Source organism: Pocillopora verrucosa, chromosome 12, assembly GCF_036669915.1.
Source record: "Pocillopora verrucosa isolate sample1 chromosome 12, ASM3666991v2, whole genome shotgun sequence".
NCBI classification, from domain to species: Eukaryota; Metazoa; Cnidaria; class Anthozoa; order Scleractinia; family Pocilloporidae; genus Pocillopora; species Pocillopora verrucosa.
Window position 1 is genome coordinate 5,974,915 of NC_089323.1, and position 27,076 is coordinate 6,001,990.

At 37.6% G+C, this 27,076-nt stretch overlaps 1 protein-coding gene across 1 annotated transcript in view; it reads right to left on the minus strand.

Annotated features, from left to right (window-relative positions):
• LOC131769532 (hemicentin-1-like) overlaps positions 1 to 27,076 on the minus strand; it is a 30,383-nt gene that overhangs the window by 181 nt on the left and 3,126 nt on the right. Inside the window, exons 2-19 of the mRNA XM_066158799.1 lie at positions 23,842 to 24,228; positions 23,045 to 23,419; positions 21,731 to 22,099; positions 16,412 to 16,720; positions 15,662 to 15,940; positions 14,903 to 15,190; positions 14,175 to 14,486; positions 13,191 to 13,469; positions 11,686 to 11,964; positions 11,056 to 11,343; positions 5,699 to 6,004; positions 4,950 to 5,228; positions 4,193 to 4,480; positions 3,464 to 3,775; positions 2,488 to 2,766; positions 1,542 to 1,829; positions 851 to 1,159; positions 174 to 452 (exon numbers count right to left, since the gene is read on the minus strand). Of these exons, the coding sequence (XP_066014896.1) occupies positions 174 to 452; positions 851 to 1,159; positions 1,542 to 1,829; positions 2,488 to 2,766; positions 3,464 to 3,775; positions 4,193 to 4,480; positions 4,950 to 5,228; positions 5,699 to 6,004; positions 11,056 to 11,343; positions 11,686 to 11,964; positions 13,191 to 13,469; positions 14,175 to 14,486; positions 14,903 to 15,190; positions 15,662 to 15,940; positions 16,412 to 16,720; positions 21,731 to 22,099; positions 23,045 to 23,419; positions 23,842 to 24,228 (5,505 nt within the window). The remainder of the gene's footprint in view (positions 1 to 173; positions 453 to 850; positions 1,160 to 1,541; positions 1,830 to 2,487; positions 2,767 to 3,463; positions 3,776 to 4,192; positions 4,481 to 4,949; positions 5,229 to 5,698; positions 6,005 to 11,055; positions 11,344 to 11,685; positions 11,965 to 13,190; positions 13,470 to 14,174; positions 14,487 to 14,902; positions 15,191 to 15,661; positions 15,941 to 16,411; positions 16,721 to 21,730; positions 22,100 to 23,044; positions 23,420 to 23,841; positions 24,229 to 27,076) is intronic.

Below are 27,076 nucleotides of genomic sequence, written 5' to 3' on the forward strand. Positions count from 1 at the left end.
ATTTACTAAATGTAGTGCGATATGGTGGTTAGAGCGCTGTATCACATAAGAAAGCAAATGAAACCGACTTTCCTAAACCATTCTTTACCAACGATGAATTTTAAGTATACAACTATTTATATTTTGATCGATCCATATTTTTTAGTCGTGTCGTAAACCATAGTTGAACTCACATCGGACAGTCACTATGGCAGCATTGGAGGTAGCATTTCCAACCTTGTTGCTCGCCACACATCGGTATGCTCCGTTGTCTTTCCTGCTCACATTCCTTATTGTCAAATGCTCTTTGTCTGTTGACAAACGGATCCGTACGTCTTCATTTGGATTTATAGAAGATCCATTTTTCGTCCATGATATTGTCAAAGAGCTTCCAGTAGCGTTGCAAAAGAAAGTCAAGTTCTCTCCTTCTTTGACCGGATCAGCTTGTGGGTGCGTCTCGATAGCAGGCGTCACTGTAGAAATGCAAGAAAGTATTTTAAACTTATGAAGTTTGTCTATCATTCGTTTTTTTCCGTATCCAAACAGTTTAAATAGGTGTTCTTGAGCTGGTTCCTAAGCACATAACTAAGAACTAGTTGGGGTCTGAAATATAGGAATGTCAAGATCGAGCTCCTCGTCTCGGTCCTTAACGACCAGGAGGCAAACAAACGAACAAACTAAAAAACAACAACAACAAAACAAAACAAATACTAAAGCAAAAACAAAGTCCAACAAAAACAAACAAACAAACGAATAAATAAACAATACAAATCTCTTGGGTAGCTGATTTTTTTATCCTAAATGAGATAACTAACGCCGAGTGATTGCTTTGGGAAATTGTATTTTTGTGTTTATTCATAACGGAGAATACCTTGAAAAATAATCAATGTCCCATTCGAGGAACTACCAACAACATTAGTGACATTACAAGTATAATTTCCAGCATCTTCTAAGGAAACTGTGGTGATCAACAACTGAGCTTGGCTTTCATTATGATGTGAAATAGTCGCTCTTGACCCATTTGAGGGAACAGTGAGGGTTGATGCAATCACATTCCCATTATTTAGCCACTGCACTTCAGACGCGGGAGGCAAGGCGTGAAACCTGCATGTGAGCTGTAAATCTGTGCTATTGGCTACATAATGTATTTGATCTCCGTCAATTGTCACCTCTGGTGCAACTGAAATTTAATACAATTTTATAAAATCATTTTTCTTTAATTTTTACAGTTAGAGTTAAATACGGAATAACGGTAATTTAGCTACGTCCTTTATAAACAGATGAACTGAGAAGGAGGAAAGGAGGATATCAGAGCTGGAAGGTGAATTTGACGATACTGTAAAAATATGTTTCCTTTAATGCTCAACACATATCTTTACAGAATCGCCATCCAAAACTCAGATGTAAACTTATTTTGGTCCGTTTTAAAATCCTTAGGAATGTACCACCAAAGGTTGACTGGCTTTACAAAAACCTGTATCTATGGTATTTGAGGACAACAACGCTAAAGACACAATTAAACATTCAGTAATGCAATGCTTCGAATATACTTTTAAACTCACATTGAACTGTAAGAGTCGAAGGAGATGACTTAGAGGTCTGCAAACTGTTATTAGCGACACATCTGTATTGTCCTGCATCCGATTTTTGAACATCTGTTATTTTCAAAGTATGATTTCCGTTCTTGGAAGAGACATTCAATCGTAAATTTGCTATTGAATTCAATTCGACGTCATTCTTTGTCCAAGCAACAGCAGGCGTAGGGTATCCAGCCACCAAGCAACTTAATACAACAGTTTGTCCTTCTATTTTCGTGGTATCAATTGGAGGTTCGGAGATTTCAGGCCCAACTGATATATTAAAAAACATAAAAAAATGAATAAACACACATTAGAATTGCAATTCGAAGCAATATCAAATGTATTTCACAAAATATTGCACCACTTCCTGCTTCAAATGAAGGACTGTGTCCTTTAATAACCATGCAGCTGTGATTTGAATAAAAGCTAAGCGACCAAAACAAATCAACCTTTTTATTTTAACACTCAAAATATCAACGCTTATATAAACACGTCTGCAATCATCAACAACAGTGATTGAATTTTTCTCAACAAACAAAACAACAAATAGGTTACAATTCTGCTTTTCAAGGATTACTTCCTTCCGATAAAGTAACACCCTTTGCCATTTACTAAGCTTAAGCCGGCGGTTGCAAAAAAATTGGGCGTAAAGAAGACTCGAATCCATAACCCTGAAATGCATGTACAGCACCACAACTTCTGGGAAACTAGGCATCATGCAAAATGAGAGTAAATGATCCTCATGAAAATCAGCTGTTTGTTCGATTTGGAAGAACTCTGCTGTGCAACAATAGAGTGATAGTTAAGAAAGATTTTCAAAACAGGTTAACTACCCTTGAAGGTTAAATATATACACGCTTCTCAGGCCAAACATATCTTTTCAGTAAATTGACATTTCGCAACAGCTCGTAACCACACTTGTACTCACATTGGACATTTACTATGGCAGCATTGGAGGTAGCACTTCCAACCTCGTTGCTTGCCACACACTGGTAGGCTCCGTTGTCTTTCCTGCTCACATTAACTATTGTCAGCTGTACGTTGTCTCTTGACAAAAGGATTCTCGAATCTTCACTGGGATTTATACCAGATCCATTTTTTTTCCATGATATCCTCAAAGAGCTCCCAGAAGCGTTGCAAAATAGAGTCAAGTTTTCTCTCTCTTTGACCGGACTGGCTTTTGGGTCCTGCTCTATAGATGGTATCACTGCAAAATCAAAAGAGGTCATACGTAAACGTAAAATCTTCTTGTTAGCTCTAAAGCAGATTACTATGTTACACATTTTCTCTTGCAGGTCTCCACTTAGGCCGGTTACTGCGTTTTATGACTTAATTCCCATCCCTCCTCTGACTGAACGAACGTTGGCGTCTAAACATGCACAGCTGTTTTTGTTTTTTCTCCCAAGGATGTTGAGTGAGCTTTTTTTTCTTATTTACATGAGAATAAAATTTTTCGGCCAAACATGTTACTTGCAACACATGTGAGAAGTAGAGGGTCTCAATGGATCAATTGTTAACGGCCGATAGCATTAGCCTTAGACGTAAAAATTATCAAATTTTAATTGTTAGTCGGAAAAAGATTAGGCTTTGAAAAATTTCTGGTGATCACTGTGGATAGAAAATGAAGTTTAGCCGTAAATTGACCAAAATTTTAACCATTAGCCGTAAAAGCCAACACCCTATTGAGACTCTGGAAGGACCGTAAGAGGAACACGCACAGAACGGTCTTTCAGTGTGTCAATTCACGAGTCAAATTTTGGCCACAAGCTTTTAAAAGATTTGAACCTGGTATAAAACAGTTCCTCGACTTCACATCGAACTTCTGCTTTTGGTCACTTTCGGCCAAGAAATATATTGACAAACCAAATTGTTTCAAGTCTAAGTCCATTTACATCGCAACATACCTTGAATGACAATCGACGTCCAATTTGAGGAGGAACTACCAACATTATTTGTGACATTGCAGGTGTAATTTCCAGCATCTTCCAAGGAAACTGCGATGATCGACAACTGAGTTTGGCTTTCATTATGATGTGAAATAGTGACACGTGACCCATTCGGAGGCGTAATAAGGGTTGATGCAATAACAATCCCATCTTTTACCCACTGCACCTCAGAAACAGTAGGCAAGGCGTTGAATTGGCATGTCAGCAGTAAATCAGTGCCGTTGGCTAAATACCGTTTTTGATCTCCATCGATTGTGACTTCTGGTGCAACTAAAATTCAGTGATACGACATAGAAACCGCTCTTCATTGATAACATCATATTAAAGTTAGTGGAGAACAATTATTGTAAAGCGAGAACTTACCCAGGACCCTTTAATCAAAAACCACAAATCGAATATTTGAGAGGGAGAAGCTGAGATGTCGAGAACAATTTGGACGCAGCTCCCTGCAGTGTCTGACACATGTATTTAATCCATTGAGGAACTTTTAGCATCATTGGATTCGCATTAATTCAACTTGGTCTTTTGCCATTTTCAGTACGAGAAGAACATCAACCGAAAAGAGAGGTTTTGTCAATAATAATGATCTATAGAATTTGTGGTCAACGCTGGAGGAAACTCGAATAAAAAAAGTGATCAATACTAGAACGTTGCAAATATACAAATATACACTACTTTGGCACTCACATTGTACTGTTAGGGTCGCTGAAGATGAAGTCGCGGTATCCAAACTGTTATTGGCTACACATCTGTACTGCCCTGCATCCGATTGTTGAACATTTGATATGGTCAATTGGTGGTCTCCATCATTGGAAGATACACTAAGTCGCATATCTCCTGTCACATTCAATTCCATTCTATTTTTTGTCCAAACGACATCAGGTGTAGGGTATCCTGCGACTACGCAACTGAAATCAACGGTTTGTTTTTCCTCTTTTGTGCGATTAGTTGGAGGTTCGGAGATTTCAGGTCCAACTAGTAATGTGAAGATAAAAAATTGAAAAACTGAGTCACTGCAAAACCATACGTATTTCACAAAATACAGCAAAAATTGCCGTTTGGCAATTTTTGCTGAAATACTACACACTGCAACACTGACTTGAATGAAAGTTACTCCGTTTGATAACTGCAAAAAACAGCAAACGTTAAAAGGAATTGAAGAAACAAAAAACAAAACAAAATTGTTAATATCAATAATTTACATCAGTGTAATACTAAAGCAGTAAATGGCGTTGAAGGCCCGCCCTGATTGGCTATTAAGCCTCTGAATATCCGCCACTAGCCACCTCCACTTCGGTGAATGCTTGGTTATTTAATAGTATAATAATGTCAACTTAAGAATGCAATCTTTTTACTATCAACTCAAGCCAAGCCAAGCAAGAAAAAAGAAACCTCAAGACTGCTAACAAGTTAAAACGGCCTGTTACGTTTGCTCTGTACTTACATTCAACCAGTACAAAGGTAGTATTAGATGTATCGTTTCCAACCTTGTTGCTCGCCACACATTTGTATTCCCCTTTGTTTACCCTGCTCACGTTCGTTATAATCAAATGTCGATTGTCATGTGAAAAACCGATCCTTGAATCCCCTGAGGTGGTTACATCAGATCCGTTAAATTTCCACGTTATTGTTAGAGGGCTTCCAGAAGAGTTACAAAATAACGTGACGTTTTCTCCTTCCTTGACAGTAAGAGTTTTTGGCTGCAATTTGGTAGAGGGCTTCTCTGTAAGAGAAAAGAAATACTTTAGTCAGTTATTTGGTATTCCAAGGTATTGTACAATTTTTCTCTTACGTCCTCTTTCGAGGCTTTCTAAAGTGTAGTAAGTTAAACTTTCCTATGATTGACATTTTTTTGTTGTTATTTTTTAAAATTTTATTTTTTATTTTTTATTGGTTTACAAGGAAGGAATGGTTGTTGTCTAGAAATTGAGATAAGGAATTAAATTATTTTTTGAACGCGTAAATCAAGGCAAATTTTGTTTGATTGATCAAATAATTTGATGCTCATTTTGACAAGAATATTGTTTTGTGGGAAAAATAAATTCGTGTAATTACGTTTACACAGAACTGCTGGGTTAGCTTTTCCTTCCACAGGAGAAGATTTTAAACGAACAAAAAAATTTAACCAAGAACAGTGAGAGAAATAATGCCGCAGATATGTTGTACAGGAAGTAATGGACATCGTATACATACCTTGAATAACAATCGACGTCGAATCTGTTGTATCATTTACATTATTTGTAACATTGCAGATGTAAACTGCAGAATCCTGTGAGGAAGCTGAGGTGATTGAAAGCTGTGATAGACTTTCATTATAAAAGATGTTAGTAACTCTTGATCCATTGGTCACAGTGGCATTTATGGTAATCACATTTCCATCTTTTATCCACTGCACCTCAGACACAGGCGGTGAAGCGTTATACCGACAGATCAACGTGAAGCTCTCGCCTTTAGCTATAAACTGCTCTTGGTTACCATCAATTGCAACTTCGGGCTCATCTGAAATTCAAATCAAACTCTTAGGTCAAAGTGATGTTTTTCAAAGCTGTTGTTCTTTTGAGTGAACAAACGCCTGCGATGGAGACTACGGTGGTATGAAATCAAAGATTCAAAATGTCACTTCATCATTCAGTTCACAGGGTGAGCAGGAATCAAAAGGCTGGGAAAGAAACAACAGAGGCCTCTGGAGTCTTTGAGTTTTGATCCGAAAAATTAAATTAAATCTCGTGACTCGACCACAGACTCGCCAGCTCAAAAAAAAAGGAGTTCCCTGTTTTCCTCCCATAAATGATGGTGTAGTAAAAATCTTTCATATTCGAATTAAAATGAATGACTCGCTTTGTTATTTAACCCTTTAACTCCTAGAAGTGACAAGCATGTAACCTCTCTCCATAAAATCCAGCCATTATTCAGAGGTTTAAAAGTGCAACACAGCTGATTTGATCATCAAACACTCGATATTTATCTCACGTTCGTGCCCAAAAATTGAAAACGCACATTTAGGGAACGGACAGTGGGTTCAATAATTGCCGGCAAAGGAGAGCAGTAAAAAAAAAACTTAAGTTTTCCACTGTGCTTTTCATTTCTTTATCAAAATAATAGCAAAATTATGAAAAATGTCCGTCTACGTGTAATTTAGATAAATTAACTCAAATATACAAACAGTGAAAGCAAGCAGCTTGCAAGAAGTTCAGGTTTTGCCGTTTTAGCGTAATAGTCGTGGTTAGCCTCTCTATTTTGATATCTTCTTGTTGCCTTTTCCGCCCTCTTAAAAAATAAATGAGTTTAAATAGCGTGACAGTGCCTTAAGTAGACCCACGGGAAGTTTACACAAATCAAAGTGGCATATTTTGCATCTCCTTCACGCTCGATTGCCTTTGCATTTGCAGTTGTCTAGGCGTCTAAATCATTTCATGTTCAATATCCAAATAAACATTCTCTTTACTGGGTGCTTTCTACCTACTTATGTAATAATCTTAGCTCCAGTTCATTATTTCCTTAAGTTTTATCATCTAGTCATTTGAAGACGTGTTGATTTGTAAGGAGAGAGAGTACAGGTTGATCAACTCTAGCAGTGAAAGGATCTGGAAAGTTTACCGAATGTTGCTCAGTGAAATTCATCGGATATTGCAGAATGCATTCAAATGAATAAATTACACAGCATAAAAGAAAGACAAAAAACGGAAAAAAAAAAGACAAAAACGAAACTGCTGTACTTATCGCATACGTCACAGTCAAGTCTAAGTCAATTTGCCGTAGATCTTAATTACGAGTCGTGACAATTACAATTACGGCTTTCGATTGTTGATCAAAAATAAATCTTAACATAGCAAGGTTGGGTAAAGATTAAAAACCGAATGTTTCAAAGAGGAAAATAGGCGAATTAACCACGCACGACTTTCCAAAGGCCTTGAAAGTGCGTTGCGCTTTAAACGACACGCACAATAGTTTTTTTCCCACAGCTTTCCAAAAGAACCTTTAGATTTACCAATTCATTAAGGAAAGTTCTCTTACCCTTAATAACTGCCCTATAATAGTTTTCAACAGAAAAAGCCAGCCTTTGAGGTAAAAAAAAATTGACAAACTTCATCATCCGTAAGAGCTGAAATTGAAAATTCCTTGGGGTCATTCAATCGTGAACAGCTGAGCTCTAGTTACACCAAACAATAAAATATGCCTGATTCAACTTGTTAACAATTCTCAATTTTTACTCCACTTTTTGCTTAAGAATTTAGATTGAATATACCTAACCATCATAAGTCGAATTAATTGTTTGTTATGATTCGAATGTATGTGAAAACCTGAAGCTGAGACGAGCCCCTTTCAAACGTATTAACTAATCGATCTCGCTTAGCTCACTGCTTGAGTGCAAATTATCGTCTTTCGATTTATGAAGAGCAAATCGAATAAACCAGAGGCGCAAAGGAAACTTAACACACGTCTTTACATAAAACAAATTCACTTAATCGCGGGACAAGTGTAAGCTCACAGAGCACCCGGAAGTTTTGTCATAAATCAAGGAAAACTTGTTAATTGAAACTGATATCGGTCGAAAATGAGCTGGCATTATAAACTTACATATATAAGAGATTAAAAAAGTGCCCTGGATTGGCTGGTAAGGCCTAAAATCTAGAGATCTTGTATGTTGGCATATCACTACGACACGGACGTGTCACAGCCTGAACTGACAAACTTGAATGTACTCGCATAGCTGAGGCAACTAACCTTGATGTGTAAGAGGTACAGCAATTAAAAGAAGGAAAGCTATTCTAACAACCATTTCAGCATCAAACTGTCGCGTGTTCCTTCCGTTTAAAGAGCATAGTCAATTTATCGTTTTGGGCAAATTTAAATGCAATGGTATGCAAATTTGCCAAGCAACCGATTATAGGCAAATTGACAGACATGACGAGTCAATCAAATCAACAAAATCTTTGAGGTCAAGGCCGATCATTAATATTCAGTAACTCAAAATATAAAAAGAGACGATACTAAGTCACTTAGGACTGTCTTGATTTTGAAATTTGAACGGCGAGGTACACAAGATAGGCGAATGCGTCTGATTACAGACAGTCAGGGAGTTTTATGTACTGAGGTCGCAGACTCCAAGTGGAATAATTTATCGCTATATCACGTTACCCAAATGGAAACGTTCGTCTTGAGTTAGCATGGTGAAACGTTTCAGTCGAAACTGTAACAAAGAGAGAGTAAACATTGGTTCGCAGTTATCGTAATATGTTCCCACTGACTAACTTTCTTATTATCTATAGGCAAAACAAACAAAACATTCCATATCTAAGAGTCGCTATTCTTTTTGAAAACAAAATATTATCTTATGACAATAGCAGCTTTGCGGTCTGCGGTCAGAGGTTTTACAATCGGATATGATCTATATCTCAAGAGGGGATATTAATGGAAAATCACGAGTAAATTTCGGGCAGCTATCAAAAACCAATGTTTCGTAAGGTCAGTAAATTCTGAAAACTGCAAGCTCGTGAAAAACTTGCACATTAGCAAAATATATAGTAAACACAAAAACTAGTATCAATAAATTTCTTGAGGAATCTCAAAGCCTGCAGCCTAACTGGGTTAACGAAAAACTTTACAAATTCTAAAAAATGAACAAAGTACATGAACAGACATTCGTCGATAGAAATGACGTCAATCGATTCCTTTTACCTCTGTCTATTGCTTACTCTTTCAAGTGATATTTCAATCCTTAAAAAAATGATTGATTTAATTAATTTTTCCGTCGTGATTCAAAATATACTCCAAATACTCCTTGCAAGTCAACTGTGTGAGCGAGCCTTTACCATTTGACGTGCAAAAAGGTAAACCAAGCACAAGAAGGAAAAGATTCCAAACATCGATAAACAAATTGAAATAGAATGTTATTTTCTTGGAACTTGCCAGTAGTTATGAAAATGCAATCTCAATTTGTTTAGAGCACTGAATAATCACTAGTTTTTGTGGAAACAAAGCACAACGGCATGTTAGAGAGCTACAGCTCCTCAATATTTTAGAAAATACAATTTGCTTACATTGCACCTCCAGTGTGGCTGCATATAAGGTATTATTTCTAAGGCTGTTTTCAGCGACACATCAGTATGGCGATTGGAGGAATTGTGGGTTGTATGTGGGTTTATATGCTGAAAATGGAGCTACTCTATTCAGGCCTTATTTTCACCACTGCTCAAGTAGTGTTCGTTACTGCGAAGATCGCTTTCATATTCACGCCTTTATCCGCAGTTCAAATATATGACTTTCATATATTCACAGTCACACTGTATACTAATAATATAGTAATTACTATATAACATTTTGAATTAAGTCGCTAAGTAGTGAAAGTCAAATCCAGAGCATATTCGCATACCACAGAAATTAGTAAGGTCTGTAAAAGAATGATCTAGAGTACTTATGGTAGCCTGCGTGTAGCCATACCCTTCACCCCCCCGAGATTGTGAAATGGAAGCGTGGGAACGTCTACGAAAACCTGACACTAAACTTGTTCTATGATGTCATTCTTGTGCAAGAAAACATATAATGGCTTTTAATTAGTTAACCCTCTTTGTCGATTCTTTCTTGAATTCTGAATGGCTAGAGTTGATGGTTTTCTTTCAAAATTACGATCAAGCTGGTGATCAGAGTGCTTTCACGGTCGACTTTACGAATAAGGGAGACCTACGACGAGGTTTGAAGGCCAGTTTCCGCGACTTTTGAGATAGAGACATTTCAAGAAGAACAGCAGACAACCATAGATGTGTTTTTTGAAGATTACGACGTCTCCGTTTCGTTACTAATTGGCTATGGAAAATCTTCAATATATCAAGCCGCGCCAGATATCGATCGCCTCTCTTCTCTACAAGAAACCGTTCACTACATTTATTGTGCCGCCCGTTAAAGCTCTCATGGAAGACCAGGTGCTCTATCTCAATGGTCTTGCGCCAAGAGGATTGTCCGCCTTCAACTTTCGGTCTCTTTGCGAACGGTGCTGCGAAGCTAATAAATTAAAACTAGTTGTTTCTTCCAGCGATTTTTTTCTACTGAGAAAAGAGTCGCGTAGCTATCTTTTAAAGAAATCCGTAAAACCTTGAGATTCTGCGGCAATGATCCAACTTTCTTAGACGACAGTAGCACTGAAAAACCGCTTAAACGTTAAAATCTGGTTTCGTAAGCACGATGCCAATCAAACAACGTCCTGTTCTTACTCTACACCAAATATCCCCGAATATTTTTCTATATCCTTAAAGCTAAGTATATAATTGAAGGCGGACACTGAATTGCAAATTTGCCCGAAACTATGGAAAATGAATTCATTTGAATTGTTGTTTACTTCGATTACCTTTCTCGCTAGCACGCAAAAAATAATAACAAGTTACACCATTTTGCATAGATTATAATGACGCCATAGAACGCGATTAGTGTCAGGTTTTCTTAGACACTTCCGTTTCACCTTGCGGAAGAGGGTACGGCTCAATTAAACAAAACAAAACAAATAAAGGAATATTCAACACTCGCAAGCTTCACTGAAAAAGTTCTCTTAGACTTACAATGCACTGTTAGGGTCGCTGGAGATGAAGTCACAGTATCCAAACTGTTATTAGCCACACATCTGTATTGACCTGCATCCGATTGTTGAACATTTGTTATGATCAATTGGCGGTTTCCATTATTGAAAGACACACTAAGTCGCGCATGTGCAGCCACATTCAATTCTACTCCATCTTTTTCCCAAGCAACATCAGGTGTAGGGTATCCTCCTACTACGCAATTGAACACAGCCGTTTGTCCTTCCACTTCCGTGGTATCACGTGGAGATTCGGAGATTTCAGGAGCAACTGTAAATATAAATAATAAAAAATAAATTATGAGTCTTTACAAAATCAGACATAATTTACAAGATGTAGTGCGACCTGTTGGTTAGAGCACTGTATCAAATAAGAAAACAAATGAAACCGACGTTCCTTAAAAATTTTTTACCAAAGATGAATGTTAAATATGATAGGACGGATAATGCATGCACTGTAAGTACCTCCCGTTGTTCCATACAAAGCCTTAGAAAAGTTTTCTAAGGCTTTGTATGGGACAACGGGAGGTACTTACAGTCCACGCGTTTTTCCGTCCTGTCATGATACAACAATTTATATCTAAGTCGTATCGTAAAGCATAGTTAAACTCACATCGAACAGTCACTATGGCGGCATTGGAGGTAGCATTCCCAACATTGTTGCTCGCCACACACCGGTATGCTCCGTTGTCTTTTCTGCTCACGTTCGTTATTGCCAGCTGCTCGTTGTCTGTTGAAAAACGCATCCATACATCCTCATCTGAATTTATAGCAGATCCATTTTTCGTCCATGATATTGTCAAAGAGCTTCCTGTGGCGTTGCAAAAGAGAGTCAAGTTCTCTCCTTCTTTGACCAGATCAGCCTGTGGGTGCGTCTCAATGGCAGGCGTCACTGTAGAAATGCAAACAAGTATTTTAAACTTATGAAGTTTATCTATTATTAGTTTTTTTCCGTATCCAAGCAGGTTATATGAATTTTCTCGAGCCGGTTCCAATCCACATAACTAGGCATCAGTTGGAGTCCAAAATGTAGGAATGTAAAGCACTATATCTTTTCGCCAGAGACTAAACCAATAATGACGATGCCACTATTTTAACATCAGTGCGACATTTTTCAAAGGGTTTGCCAGGAAGACTCGATGTATGTTATTTTCTGAGTCAGATTGAGGTCAGAGGGATTACACAACTCAAAGGCTCCTTGACCTTAAAGATCGAGCTCTTCGTCTCGGTCCTTATCGACGAAGAAAACAAAACAAATACCAAAGCAAAAACAAAATCCAGCAAAAACAAACAAACCAACGAACGAATAAACAAATAATGCAAATCTCTTCAGTGGATAGGTGATTTTTGATCCTAAATGAGATAATTAACGCCGAGTGATTGCTTTGGGAAATTGTATTTTTGTGTTCATATCTCTATTTTCGTGGTATCAATTGGAGGTTCGGAGATTTCAGGCCCAACTGATATATTAAAAAACATAAAAAAATGAATAAACACACATTAGAATTGCAATTCGAAGCAATACCAAACGTATTTCACAAAATATTGCACCACTTCCTGCTTCAAATGAAGGACTGTGTCCTTTAATAACCATGCAGCTGTGATTTGAATAAAAGCTAAGCGCCCAAAACAAATCAACCTTTTTATTTCAACACTCAAAATATCAACGCCTATATAAACACGTCTGCAATCATCAACAACAGTGATTGAATTTTTCTCAACAAACTAAACAACAAATAGGTTACAATTCTGCTTTTCAAGGATTATTTCCTACCGATAAAGTAACACCTTTGCCATTTACTAAGCTTAAGCCGGCGGTTGCAAAAAAAATTGGGCGTAAAGAAGACTCGAATCCATAACCCTGAAATGCATGTACAGCACCACAACTTCTGGGAAACTAGGCATCATGCAAAATGAGAGTAAATGATCCTCATGAAAATCAGCTGCTTGTTCGATTTGGAAGAACTCTGCTGTGCGACAATAGAGTGATAGTTAAGAAAGATTTTCAAAACAGGTTAACTACCCTTGAAGGTTAAATATATACATGCTTCTCAGGCCAAACATATCTTTTCAGTAAATTGACATTTCGCAACAGCTCGTAACCACACTTGTACTCACATTGAACATTTACTATGGCAGCATTGGAGGTAGCACTTCCAACCTCGTTGCTTGCCACACACTGGTAGGCTCCGTTGTCTTTCCTGCTCACATTAACTATTGTCAGCTGTACGTTGTCTCTTGACAAAAGGATTCTCGAATCTTCACTGGGATTTATACCAGATCCATTTTTTTTCCATGATATCCTCAAAGAGCTCCCAGAAGCGTTGCAAAATAGAGTCAAGTTTTCTCTCTCTTTGACCGGACTGGCTTTTGGGTCCTGCTCTATAGATGGTATCACTGCAAAATCAAAAGAGGTCATACGTAAACGTAAAATCTTCTTGTTAGCTCTAAAGCAGATTACTATGTTACAAATTTTCTCTTGCAGGTCTCCACTTAGGCCAGTTACTGCGTTTTATGACTTAATTCCCATCCCTCCTCTGACTGAACGAACGTTGGCGTCTAAACATGCACAACTGTTTTTGTTTTTTCTCCCAAGGATGTTGAGTGAGCTTTTTTTTCTTATTTACATGAGAATAAAATTTTTCGGCCAAACATGTTACTTGCAACACATGTGAGAAGTAGAGGGTCTCAATGGATCAATTGTTAACGGCCGATAGCATTAGCCCTTAGACGTAAAAATTATCGAATTTTAATTGTTAGTCGGAAAAAGATTAGGCTTTGAAAAATTTCTGGTGATCACTGTGGATAGAAAATGAAGTTTAGCCGTAAATTGACCAAAATTTTAACCATTAGCCGTAAAAGCCAACACCCTGTTGAGACTCTGGAAGGACCGTAAGGTCTCAGAGGAACACGCACAGAATGGTCTTTCAGTGTGTCAATTCACGAGTCAAATTTTGGCCACAAGCTTTTAAAAGATTTGAGCCTGGTATAAAACAGTTCCTCGACTTCACATCGAACTTCTGCTTTTGGTCACTTTCGGCCAAGAAATATATTGACAAACCAAATTGTTTCAAGTCTAAGTCCATTTACATCGCAACATACCTTGAATGACAATCGACGTCCAATTTGAGGAGGAACTACCAACATTATTTGTGACATTGCAGGTGTAATTTCCAGCATCTTCCAAGGAAACTGCGATGATCGACAACTGAGTTTGGCTTTCATTATGATGTGAAATAGTGACACGTGACCCATTCGGAGGCGTAATAAGGGTTGATGCAATAACAATCCCATCTTTTACCCACTGCACCTCAGAAACAGTAGGCAAGGCGTTGAATTGGCATGTCAGCAGTAAATCAGTGCCGTTGGCTAAATACCGTTTTTGATCTCCATCGATTGTGACTTCTGGTGCAACTAAAATTCAGTGATACGACATAGAAACCGCTCTTCATTGATAATATCATATTAAAGTTAGTGGAGAACAATTATTGTAAAACGAGAACTTACCCAGGACCCTTTAATCAAAAACCACAATCGAATATTTGAGAGGGAGAAGCTGAGATGTCGAGAACAATTTGGACGCAGCTCTCTGCAGTGTCTCAGACATGTATTTAATCCATTGAGGAACTTTTAGCATCATTGGCTTCGCATTAATTCAACTTGGTCTTTTGCCATTTTCAGTACGAGAAGAACATTAACCGAAAAGAGAGGTATTGTCAATAATAATGATCTATAGAATTTGTGGTCAACGCTGGAGGAAACTCGAATAAAAAAAGTGATCAATACTAGAACGTTGCAAATATACAAATATACACTACTTTGGCACTCACATTGTACTGTTAGGGTCGCTGAAGATGAAGTCGCGGTATCCAAACTGTTATTGGCTACACATCTGTACTGCCCTGCATCCGATTGTTGAACATTTGATATGTTCAATTGGTGGTCTCCATCATTGGAAGATACACTAAGTCGCACATCTCCTTTCACATTCAATTCCAGTCTATTTTTTGTCCAAACGACATCAGGTGTAGGGTATCCTGCGACTACGCAACTGAAATCAACGGTTTGTTTTTCCTCTTTTGTGCGATTAGTTGGAGGTTCGGAGATTTCAGGTCCAACTAGTAATGTGAAGATAAAAAATTGAAAAACTGAGTCACTGCAAAACCATACGTATTTCACAAAATACAGCAAAAATTGCCGTTTGGTAATTTTTGCTGAAATACTACAACACTGCAACACTGATTTGAATGAAAGTTACTCCGTTTGATAACTGTAAAAAAACAGCAAACGTTAAAAGGAATTGAATAAACAAAAAACAAAACAAAATTGTTAATATCAATAATCTACATCAGTGTAATACTAAAGCAGTAAATAGCGTTGAAGACCCGCCCTGATTGGCTATTAAGCCTCTGAATATCCGCCACTTGCCACCTCCACTTCGGTGAATGCTTGGTTATTTAATAGTATAATAATGTCAACTTAAGAATGCAATCTTTTTACTATCATCTCAAGCCAAGCCAAGCAAGAAAAAAGAAACTTCAAGACTGCTAATAAGTTAAAACGGCCTGGTACGTTTGCTATGTACTTACATTCAACTAGTACAAAGGCAGTGTTAGATGTATCGTTTCCAACCTTGTTGCTCGCCACACATTTGTATTCCCCCTTGTTTACCCTGCTCACGTTCGTTATAATCAAATGTCGATTGCCATCTGAAAAACTGATCCTTGAATCCCTTGAGGTGGTTACATCAATTCCGTTGAATTTCCACGTTATTGTTAGAGAGCTTCCAGAAGAGTTACAAAATAACGTGTCATTTTCTCCCTCCTTGACGGTAACAGTTTCTGGCTGCAATTTGGTGGAGGGCTTCTCTGTGAGAGAACAGAAATGCTTTAGTCAGTTATTTGGTATTCCAAGGTATTGTACAATTTTTCTCTTACGTCTTCTTTCGAGGCTTTCTAAAGTGTAGTAAGTTAAACTTTCCTATGATTGACATTTTTTTTTGTTATTTTTTTAAAATTTGTTTTTTTATTTTTTATTAGTATATGAGGAAGGAATGGTTTTTGTCTAGAAATTGAGATAAGGAATTAAATTTTTTTTTGAATGCGTAAATCAAGGCAAATTTTGTTTGACTGATCAAACAAATTTGATGCTCATTTTGACGAGAGAATTTTTTTGTGGCAAAAATAAATTCGTGTAATTGTGTTTACATAGAACTGCTGGGTTGGCTTTTCCTTCCACAGGATAAGATTTTAAACTAACAAAAAAATTTAACCAGGAACACTGAGAGAAATAATGCCGCAGATATGTTGTACAGGAAGTAATGAACATCGTATACATACCTTGAATGACAATCGACGTCGAATCTGTTGTATCAGTTACATTATTTGTAACATTGCAGGTGTAATTTCCAGAATCCTGTGAGGAAGCTGAGGTGATTGAAAGCTGTGATAGACTTTCATTATAAAAGATGTTAGTAACTCTTGATCCATTGTTAGTCACAGTGGCATTTATGGTAATCACATTTCCATCTTTTATCCACTGCACCTCAGACACAGGCGGTGAAGCGTTATACCGACAGATCAACGTGAAGCTCTCGCCTTTAGCTATAAACTGCTCTTGGTTACCATCAATTGCAACTTCGGGCTCATCTGAAATTCAAATCAAACTCTTAGGTCAAAGTGATGTTTTTCAAAGCTGATGTTCTTTTGAGTGAACAAACGCCTACGATGGAGACTACGGTGGTATGAAATCAAAGATTCAAAATGTCACTTCATTATTCAATTCACTGGGCGAGCAGGAATCAAACGGTTGGGAAAGAAACAACAGAGGCCTCTGAAGTCTTTGAGTTTTGATCCGAAAAATTAAATTAAATCTCGTGACTCGACCACAGACTCGCCAGCTCAAAATAAACGAGTTCCCTGTTTTCCTCCCATAAATGATGGTGTAGTAAAAATCTTTCATATTCGAATTAAAATGAATGACTCGCTTTGTTATTTAACCCTTTAACTCCTAGAAGTGACAAGCATGTAACCTCTCTCCATAAAATCCAGCCATTATTCAGAGGTTTAAAAGTGCAACATAGCTGATTTGATTATCAAACACTACTCCTAAGTGATATCAGCTAATATTAATCTCGCGTTCGTTCGTAAAAAATCGAAAAAGCGCGTTTAGATAGATAGATAGATAACATTGTAAAAAAATCATATGGCAGCCTAATAGGGCTGAATGGCATGATTATTAACAATTCAATACTGGCTAAAATTATATTCACAGAGCATATTATTTACAAGAATGATACAAGAATAATACACAGACCTATTGTTTACACATGGCTGGTAAATATGTCTGGGAGAAACGTTTAATGCGCATTATTGGGTCAACAAACTGACATTGATTTCTAAGATTATAAGTAATATTGGACACTTAGGGAACGTGCAGTGGGTTCAATAATTGCCAGTATCGGAGAGCAGTAAAAAAAAAAAAGATTGAAAGCTTTCTCACTTTGCTTCTTATTTCTTAATCAAAACAATGGTAAAATTGTGAAAAATGTCCGTCTACGTAAAATGTAAATAAGTTAATTCAAGTATATGAACAGTAAAAGCGGGCAGCTTGCAAGAAGTTCATTTTTGCCGTTCAGCGTAGACTTCGTGGTTAGCCTCTCTATTTTGATATCCTTCCTTCCTTTTACAAATTTAAAATAAATTTTGAGTTAAAACTGCGTGACAGTGCTACAAGCACACCATGGGAAGTTTACACGAGTCAAAGTAGCATTTGCAGCTTAATTACTTTTGCAATTGCAACTGTCTAAGCGTCTTAATCATTTCACGTTCAATGTCTAAATAAACATTCTCTTTACTGGGTGCTTTGTACCTACTTATGTGATAGTCCTAGCTTCTGTTCATTATTTCCTTAAGTTTTATCATCTAGTCATTTGTAGACGTGCTGATTTGTAAGGAAAGAATGTAGATTGGTCAACTCTGACAGTGAAAGAATCTGGAAAGTTTACCAAATTTTGCGCAGCGAAATTCATTGGATATTCCACGATGTATTCAAATAAAAAAAATCACAGCATAAAAAGAAGAAATAATAAAAAGCGAATGTTTCAATCAGGAAAAAAGGCAAATTAACCACACATGACTTTGGAAAGGCCTTGAAAGTGCGTTGCGTTTAAAACGACGCGCACAATGTTTTTTTTCTCTGAATTTTTCAAAAGCGCCTTAAAATTTACAAATTCATCAAGAAAAGTTCTCTTTAATACGCTTATCAATTGCCTTGTATGGTTTCAAACGGAAAAATCCAGCCTTTGTGATAGAAAAAATCGCCAAACTGAATCATCCGTAGGAGCTGAAATTCAAAATTCCTTAGGGTCATTCAATCGTGAACCGAACAGCTCGATTTACTCCAAACATCAAACTATGTCATGTCTGGTTTAACTTGCTAACAATTCTCAATTTTTATTGCACTTTTTGCTTAAGAATTAAGATTGAAGGTATCTAACCACCATAATTCAAATGAATTGTTTGTTATAATTAGAAAGTATATGAAAGCTGAAGCTGAGACGAGCGCTGTTGGACGTATTAACTAATCGATTTAGCCGTGTTTAAGAGCAAGTTATCGTATTTCAATTAATGAATGGCAAATCTTTTAATCCAGAACTTCAAACTAAACTTAAATTACAATCCATCACATCAAACAAATTCACTTAATCACGTGACAGGTATAAGCTCATGCAACACCCGGAAGTTTTGTCGTAAATTAAGGAAACATGTTAAGTTGAAACTAAAATCGATCGAAAATGAGCTGGCATTATGGACTCTAAGATATCTCGATGCAAAAGGTGCCCTGGACAGGTTGGTAAGGCTTAAAATCTAGAGATCCCTTCAGTTTTACAATTATGAATGCACAACTCTAGAACACAGATGCGTGTCGCAGCCTGGATTATTAAACTAGAATATACTCGCTTAGTTGAAGCACCTAACCTTGATGTGAAAGAGGAACAGCAACTGAAAGAAGAAAAGCTTTTCAACATCAAACTGTCGCGTGTTCCTTCCGTTTAAAGAGCATAGTTATTTTATCGTTTAAGGCAAATTTAAATAAAATAGAATGTTAATTTGCCAAACAACCAATTATAGGAAAATTGACAGACATGACGAGTCAATTAAACCTACAAAATCTTTGAAGTCGAGGCCGGCCATCAATATTCAGTCACTTAGAATATAAAAAAGGAGACGGTATTTGGTCGCTAAAGACTGTCTTGATTTTGAAATTGAAGGCGAAGTACACAAGATAGGCGAATGCATCTGACTACAGACAGTCGGGAAGTTCTATGTCCCGAGATCGCAAACTCCAAGTGGAATCATTTATCGCTATATCACGTTACCAAATGGAAACGTTCGTCTCGACATGTTCCTCTCGAAACTGTAACAAAGCGAAAGTAAGCATCGGTTCGCAGCTATCTTAACATGTTCCTAGTGAATAACTTTCTTGAAGACCATTGTTATCTATGGGCAAAACAAACAAGAAATTTCCAGAGTCGCTATTCTTTTTGGAAACAAACAACGTTATCTTATGACAACAGCAGCTTTGCGGTCTGCGGTCAGAAGTTTTACAATCGGATATGATCAATTTTAAATATTATCAAGAAGGTATATAAATAAAAATTGACACGAGTAAATTTCGGGCAGCTATCAAAGGCCGATGTTTCGTAAAGTCAGCAAATTCCGATAAGTGTTGGCTCTTGGACAACTTGTACGTTAGCAAACTACAGTAAACATAAAAGCTAAGTACATTTTTTAAGTATCAGCAAATATCTTAAGGAATCTCAAAGCGTGCAGCCTAACTGAATTACCAAAAACTTAACAATGGCGATAGAAATCACGTCAATCAATTCCTTTTGCGTCTATCTATTGCTTCCTCTTTCAAGTGATGTTTCAATCCTTCAAATATGATTGATTTACTTTTTTTCTTGATTTGAGCCAAATTCAGTCGTAGTGATTCAAAATATATCTTCAGATACTCCTTGAAAGTCAAATGTGTGAGCGAGCCTTTCCCTTATGACGCGTTTAAATGAACAGGCACAAAAAGGAAAAGATTCCAAACATCGATAGACAAATTAAAATAGGATGTTCTTTTTTTTGGAGCTTGCTAGTGGGAATGAATGAAAGCGCAATCTCGTTCTGTTTAGAGTACATGAATTGACAGACAGCCCAAGCTCCAGAAGTGAGATGATCATCTTGCGAAATAGGATTCATGGCGAAATAATAAGAGTTTGTTTTATAAAATAATTCAAACAGTACGCGCGCTCTGATTGGCCATAAAACCATTTTACATGAGCGTATGTAAACACGGTTTTCGTTCCTCTTTCATTAGTTATTTTATAAAAGAAATGTAAAATGGTTTCCGTGTTCACATAGCCTGATGTAAACACTTGGGAGGTTGGGAGAACACGAGATAAGCTGGAAACCACTCCGCTTCGCGTCGTGGTTTCTTACGCTTATCTCGTGTTCTCCCAACCTCCCGCGTGTTTACATCAGGCTATGTGAACACGGAAACCATTTTACATTTCTTCATTAATCATGAAAATGATAGCAGTACAAGCATTTCAACCGTGATTAGTACACTAAACATTCCTTAAAGAGATTAAAGGAGCAAATTTTAATTATTATTGAGGCTAAAATATAGCGGAGCATCCACTTTGTTTACGACGGTATACTGTACTCAAAGAAAATTTAAAGTTTCTGACTCTGCTAGAGTCTTGTTCACGGTGAATTGGTCAAAATGTATGAATTGGTTAAAATGTATGAAACTCCCACTGCGATGGTATTAAGCCAATTACTCTGAGGGTTTACACACATTATTACATCCTTCGTAAATGTCCGACGCAATTATCCAAAGATGTAATGATGGATTATAAAGGATAATTAAGATTAGTGTTGTAGCTTTCTGGCAAGAGGAGATATTTGACCTCAAAGTTGTCAAGTATTTGGATGAATCAAAAAGTCTAAAAACACAATCGTTTGCCTCTGTTGATTGACAAACCGTCAATTAAATTGACTGATTCTAGCATATGACATTTACTAAGGATGTAATCATATGTGTGCAAACCCTCAGAATAATTCGTTGAATATCATCGAAGTGAGAGCTTCATACATTTTACCTATTTTGAAGCGATTTCCTTGGTGAAAACCAAGAAAACCGGGAAGGTGGTCTGTTTCCCTCCGGAAAAAAACAAAACAGTAATCAGTCTGTCTTTTTGAGTTTTGGGGTAGACCTTTAAACTGGCAAAGTTTCATCGAAATCGGTGAGATGGCATGTAGCACAACTGCCCGGTGCTCTAGTGGACACCGTCTTAAAATATGTCAATTTTTACGCTTAACGTGTTAAGTTTATGGCTGTTTCACGGCTATCGGTTAACCCCATTGAGACCCTCGTGAAAGACAAATGTTAAATACGTTTTCTTTCAAAAGAAGGCGAGAGTAACTAAGCGTGATCGTGGTGAGCGGCGAAAGTCTGTCTGTCTCTTAAAAATATAGAAGTATCAATAACATGCAAGTTGGGGCATAGTCGGTTGCGTAACGCGTCAAGACCAATTTCGCGCAAGAAAAAAGCTTGATGATTATAAAAGAGGGAATTTAGAATAAACTACACAGGGTACTCACCGGTCGTTGTGGATTCATATTTCGCTTCAAATCCACGATCAACTGTTTGTCCAGGATGGAACATCACAAACATTTGGTTTCCATTTGACCACTGAGTCTCACTCCATGACGACCCCTGGCAAAATCGCCCCAGCAAAGGCGAACTTGTTGACCCACCATCATAAAGCTCCACATAAGCACAAGAATCCGAACAAAGATTGGCTAAACACTCACTTAAGACAAAGTCAGTAAACGTAAACTTTACAATCTTGTGAGCTGGCGCGGTAATTTTCCAGGTACAATTTCTGGACGCAGTGTAGTTACTCTTTGGGTAGTTTGTGCTGCTTATTTTCCCACTGCCTGAGAGAGGAATTGCCTTCTTGGGACAAACTGTAAGCAGTGAAAAAGGAGCATGTGAGTGTGGGAGAATAAACATAGGCTATTCTGGGCGTTCAGTTGGTAAAACGCAGTGCCATATTGAACAGCACGAGAGCAGCAGAGGAATGAAAAAACGAAGGAGGGGTGGGTCATGTTGTGAAATCAACTTCTTCATTTCCCGACCAGACCCAAATCTCACTCTATTTTTCATGACGCCGCTACTAGCGTGCCTTTGGCTATTTCGCTCTGTTTTACTAACTAAAACGAATGGAACAGGCAGAATAAACATGGATTGGTGATAGATATATGGTTTCTTTCACAGATGGCGTCAAAATGAATATAGGGTGACATCATCTAGTATCTCTTCCTGAACAGACGCATGGCAGCATGGAATCTAATTGTTTCATACACGATGAAGAAGCAAACTGTTGTAAATGGTGAAGTCATTTATGCCTCTGTTCTCCTATAGGTGATAAATAACAACCAATCAAAATGTTTATCATGTAACTGTTGATTCGATCAATGGTCAAAATCTATACAGACCAAAACGGCTCAAAACCATACTCTTTAGGCTGATACATTCCAATGTGGCTTTTATGAGTGAGTAGCCCCAGGGCAAGATTATGAATATTTTAAACTCGTTACGGTGACCAATTTACATTATCAACTCAGTTGATAAAACCAAATCATCTTGTTATACTCCCCGACCGACGTAGCATCACAGTTTCTTTGGAAACTTACCACCTTTATCCTATTAAGTTTGGCATGGCTTCTCAGTACATCCGCTGCTTACACTATACATCAGAGATATTCGCATTCACCCTGACTTGATAACAGAGAGAACCTCCACTCTTATTCACTAAGCTCCTTATCATTATTTGTATGGGTGAATTTATTGTATGTAACATATTCTCTCAGCGAACTCTGAGATCTCATGACGTTGTTTTCTCTACTTACTTGGAGGACTGTAGTTCAACAGCTTGTAAGTTGCCCCAAATCCCTCATAATCCATGTTTGCATCATCGGACACAAACAGCACCCTCAAGCTTTCGTGCAGTGAATAAAATTTTACAGGAACATTCCTTGGTGTACCACATAGCTTTCCAGGCAGCGCTTCATCACTGAAGCTATTCTGGATTTCCATATAATCACAGGAGCAAGCAGCACCACCACAACGTTCCATATTATAGTCTGGTATTGTCAGCTCAACATGGTATCCTTGTTTCCCTGTAATATTCCAGCTACATGTCTGGTTGAATGGATAGTTTCTTGGATTAAAGGGAGAGGAGAAAGAACCTGATGCTTCATCGAGGATCATATCTGTTGGGCACACTGCAAAAAGACTGTCAGCTTTAGTAAAATGCATCTTATTTCCTGTAAGAAACTTAATTTACTAAAGAAAAATCTTAACGAAGCTTCTTTCTCTCCGAAAACTGCTCAAGTTTTGATGAGGTTTACTGTCCACTGTGGTCAACTGGATGATTTCGAATACCGCCTACAGCTCCTTTTCCGTATGTTGTACGGTTATATACTTTAATCAATGTAATGATTGTGAAATATAGCAGCTTGCGTTCGAGTAAAAGGCTTGACTATTTGCAATTTTTTTTTCTACAGACTATAGCTGTTCAAAGATTGCTTACTTTATTATTTGCATGATATACTCAACAAAATTCTCGCTCAGTTTAATAGGGATGCATGCTCAGTACACTTCCATAGTTCCGGTTAATAAACTACCATAGAAGATAAGCTCTTACGTGGATCTCCATCTATCGCCTCAAAGGATGCATTGAACCCTTTGTTTACAAGGCCGGTGCCAGATTGAAATCTCACTTGAATGAAATTTCCCTCGGAGTACACAGGAGGGGGAAGTTTTTGACCACAGATCTTAAAGTCATCAGGATTCCCTCCATGGGAGGCAACGTTTGTGATAAAGACTCGTGCACTTTCTGCTGCCGCTCCAGCACAGTCATCATTTTCACCTGCTACCAGGGTAAATTTCAAGAAGATCAGTTTGATGATTTTCCCTCCGGGTACCGTGATATTCCAGGTACAATTCCTGTTTACGTCAAAGTTGTTGGGAAAATTGGGGCTGGAAATGTGACCACTAGTAGCTTTAATGGACTCTCCAGGAGGGCTGCAGGCTGAAAAAAAGGTATCTCTCAGTTACTCTTTTGGTTTTTTACTCTGAGCTTCAAGGAAGGTCACGCGGTTACGCTACAAATACTATTTCTGCGTGGAATTTCTTGATGGTGGAAAGTGGAAAAAACATTTTCCAGTCTTCTTTTCTGGAAACATGGCGCGGTTAATGAATTTTATGGGTCTTTTGATATTTCCTTTCAAATGAGGGGGGCAGAGTTTCCCGTCATCCACGGCCTGGAAAAGCCGAAGTTGTTACACACGGGAACTTGTAAGTTAACAAGCACGCCACATGTGACTTTAAAATCTCCTCTGCTGTTTCAGTTTCCTTATTGTGAACTGTGCGATAATGATAATAAACAATCAAATTATAGATTAATGAATGTTTTGTTCCGTACTTAAGCCCTATTTCTTGATTTGAATATCAAATACTCCTCCTAGGTGATATCAGCCAATATTACTCAATATTAATGGGTGGGATAATTCTAAAACTATCACCACTAATCGGCGTTACCACCAGCGCCTTTGTTTGGAGGCTTGGCATATTAACTCCGCCCACGCTCCTTTAAATCGTGACGATGGCAGTTTGTTTCCTGACGCCTATTTACACCTCGTCAGAAAAAAAAGGCCGCTAATTAGTGATCATATGATAGGAACTCTTGTTGCAGCGTTTAGATCACCCCTGATGAAGGCACTAGACAGGAGTGTTGAAACGTTGGGTCTATGAATTGTAACTTCTTCGGTTACATTCATTAAATCTGCAAACCAGAGTAGCATCAAACTATGGCCAAGTTAATTCAAGTGTATGAACAGTGAAAGTAGGCAGCTTCAAGAGGTTCAGTTTTTGCCTTTTAGCGTAGTCTTCGTGGTTAGCCACTCTATTTTGATATCCTTGCTTCCTTTTACTCATGTAAAATAAATTTGAGTTAAAACTGCGTGACAGTGCTTACAAGCAACCGTGGGAAGTTTACACGAATCAAAGTAAAATTTGCAGCTTGATTACCTTTGCATTTGCAATTGCCTAAGCTTCTTAATCATTTCACGTTCAATGTCTAAATAAACATTCTCTTCACTGGGTGCTTTGTACCTACTTATGTGATAGTCCTAGCTCCTGTTCATTATTTCCTTAAGTTTTATCACCTAGTCATTTGTAGACGTATTGATTTGTAAGGAAAGAATGTAGATTGGTCAACTCTGACAGTGAAAGGATCTGGAAAGTTTACCAAATGTTGCGCAGCGAAATTCATTGGATATTCCACAATGTATTCAAATGAAAAAATCCCAGCATAAAAGGAAGAAATGATAAAAGCGAACGTTTCAATCAGGAAAAAAGGCAAATTAACCACACATGACTTTGGAAAGGCCTTGAAAGTGCGTTGCATTTAAATTTCTCTGAATTTTTCAAAAGCGCCTTAAAATTTACAAATTCATCAAGAAAAGTTCTCTTTAATACGCTTATCAATTGCCTTGTATAGTTTTAAACGGAAAAATCCAGCCTTTGTGATAGAAAAAAATCGCCAAACTGAATCATCCGTAGGAGCTGAAATTCAAAATTCCTTAGGGTCATTCAATCGTGAACCGAACAGCTCGATTTACTCCAAACATCAAACTATGTCATGTCTGGTTTAACTTGCTAACAATTCTCAATTTTTATTGCACTTTTTGCTTAAGAATTAAGATTGAAGGTATCTAACCACCATAATTCAAATGAATTGTTTGTTATAATTAGAAAGTATATGAAAGCTGAAGCTGAGACGAGCGCTGTTGGACGTATTAACTAATCGATTTAGCCGTGTTTAAGAGCAAGTTATCGTCTTTCAATTGATGAATGGCAAATATTATAATCCAGAACTTCAAACTAAACTTAAATTACAATCCATCACATCAAACAAATTCACTTAATCACGTGACAAGTATAAGCTCATGCAACACCCGGAAGTTTTGTCATAATTTAAGGAAACATGTTAAGTTGAAACTAAAATCGATCGAAAATGAGCTGGCATTATGGACTCTAAGATATCTCGATGCAAAAGGTGCCCTGGACAGGTTGGTAAGGCTTAAAATCTAGAGATCCCTTCAGTTTTACAATTATGTATGCACAACTCTAGAACACAGATGCGTGTCGCAGCCTGGATTATTAAACTAGAATGTACTCGCTTAGTTGAAGCACCTAACCTTGATGTGTAAGAAGAACAGCAACTAAAAGAAGAAAAGCTTTTCAACATCAAACTGTCGCGTGTTCCTTCCGTTTAAAGAGCATAGTTATTTTATCGTTTAAGGCAAATTTAAATGCAATAGAATGTAAATTTGCCAAACAACCAATTATAGGAAAATTGACAGACATGACGAGTCAATTAAACCTACAAAATCTTTGAAGTCGAGGCCGGCCATCAATATTCAGTCACTTAGAATATAAAAAAGGAGACGGTATTTGGTCGCTAAAGACTGTCTTGATTTTAAAATTTAACGGCGAGGTACACAAGATAGGCGAATGCACCTGACTACAGACCGGGGAAGTTCTATTTCCCGAGATCGCAAACTCCAAGTGGAATCACTTATCGCTATATCACGTTACCAAATGGAAACGTTCGTCTCGACATGTTCCTCTCGAAACTGTAACAAAGCGAAAGTAAGCATCGGTTCGCAGCTATCTTAACATGTTCCTAGTGAATAACTTTCTTGAAGACCATTGTTATATATGGGCAAAACAAACAAGAAATTTCCAGAGTCGCTATTCTTTTTGGAAACAAACAACGTTATCTTATGACAACAGCAGCTCTGCGGTCTGCGGTCTTCGGTCAGAAGTTTTACAATCGGATATGATCAATTTTAAATATTATCAAGAAGGTATAT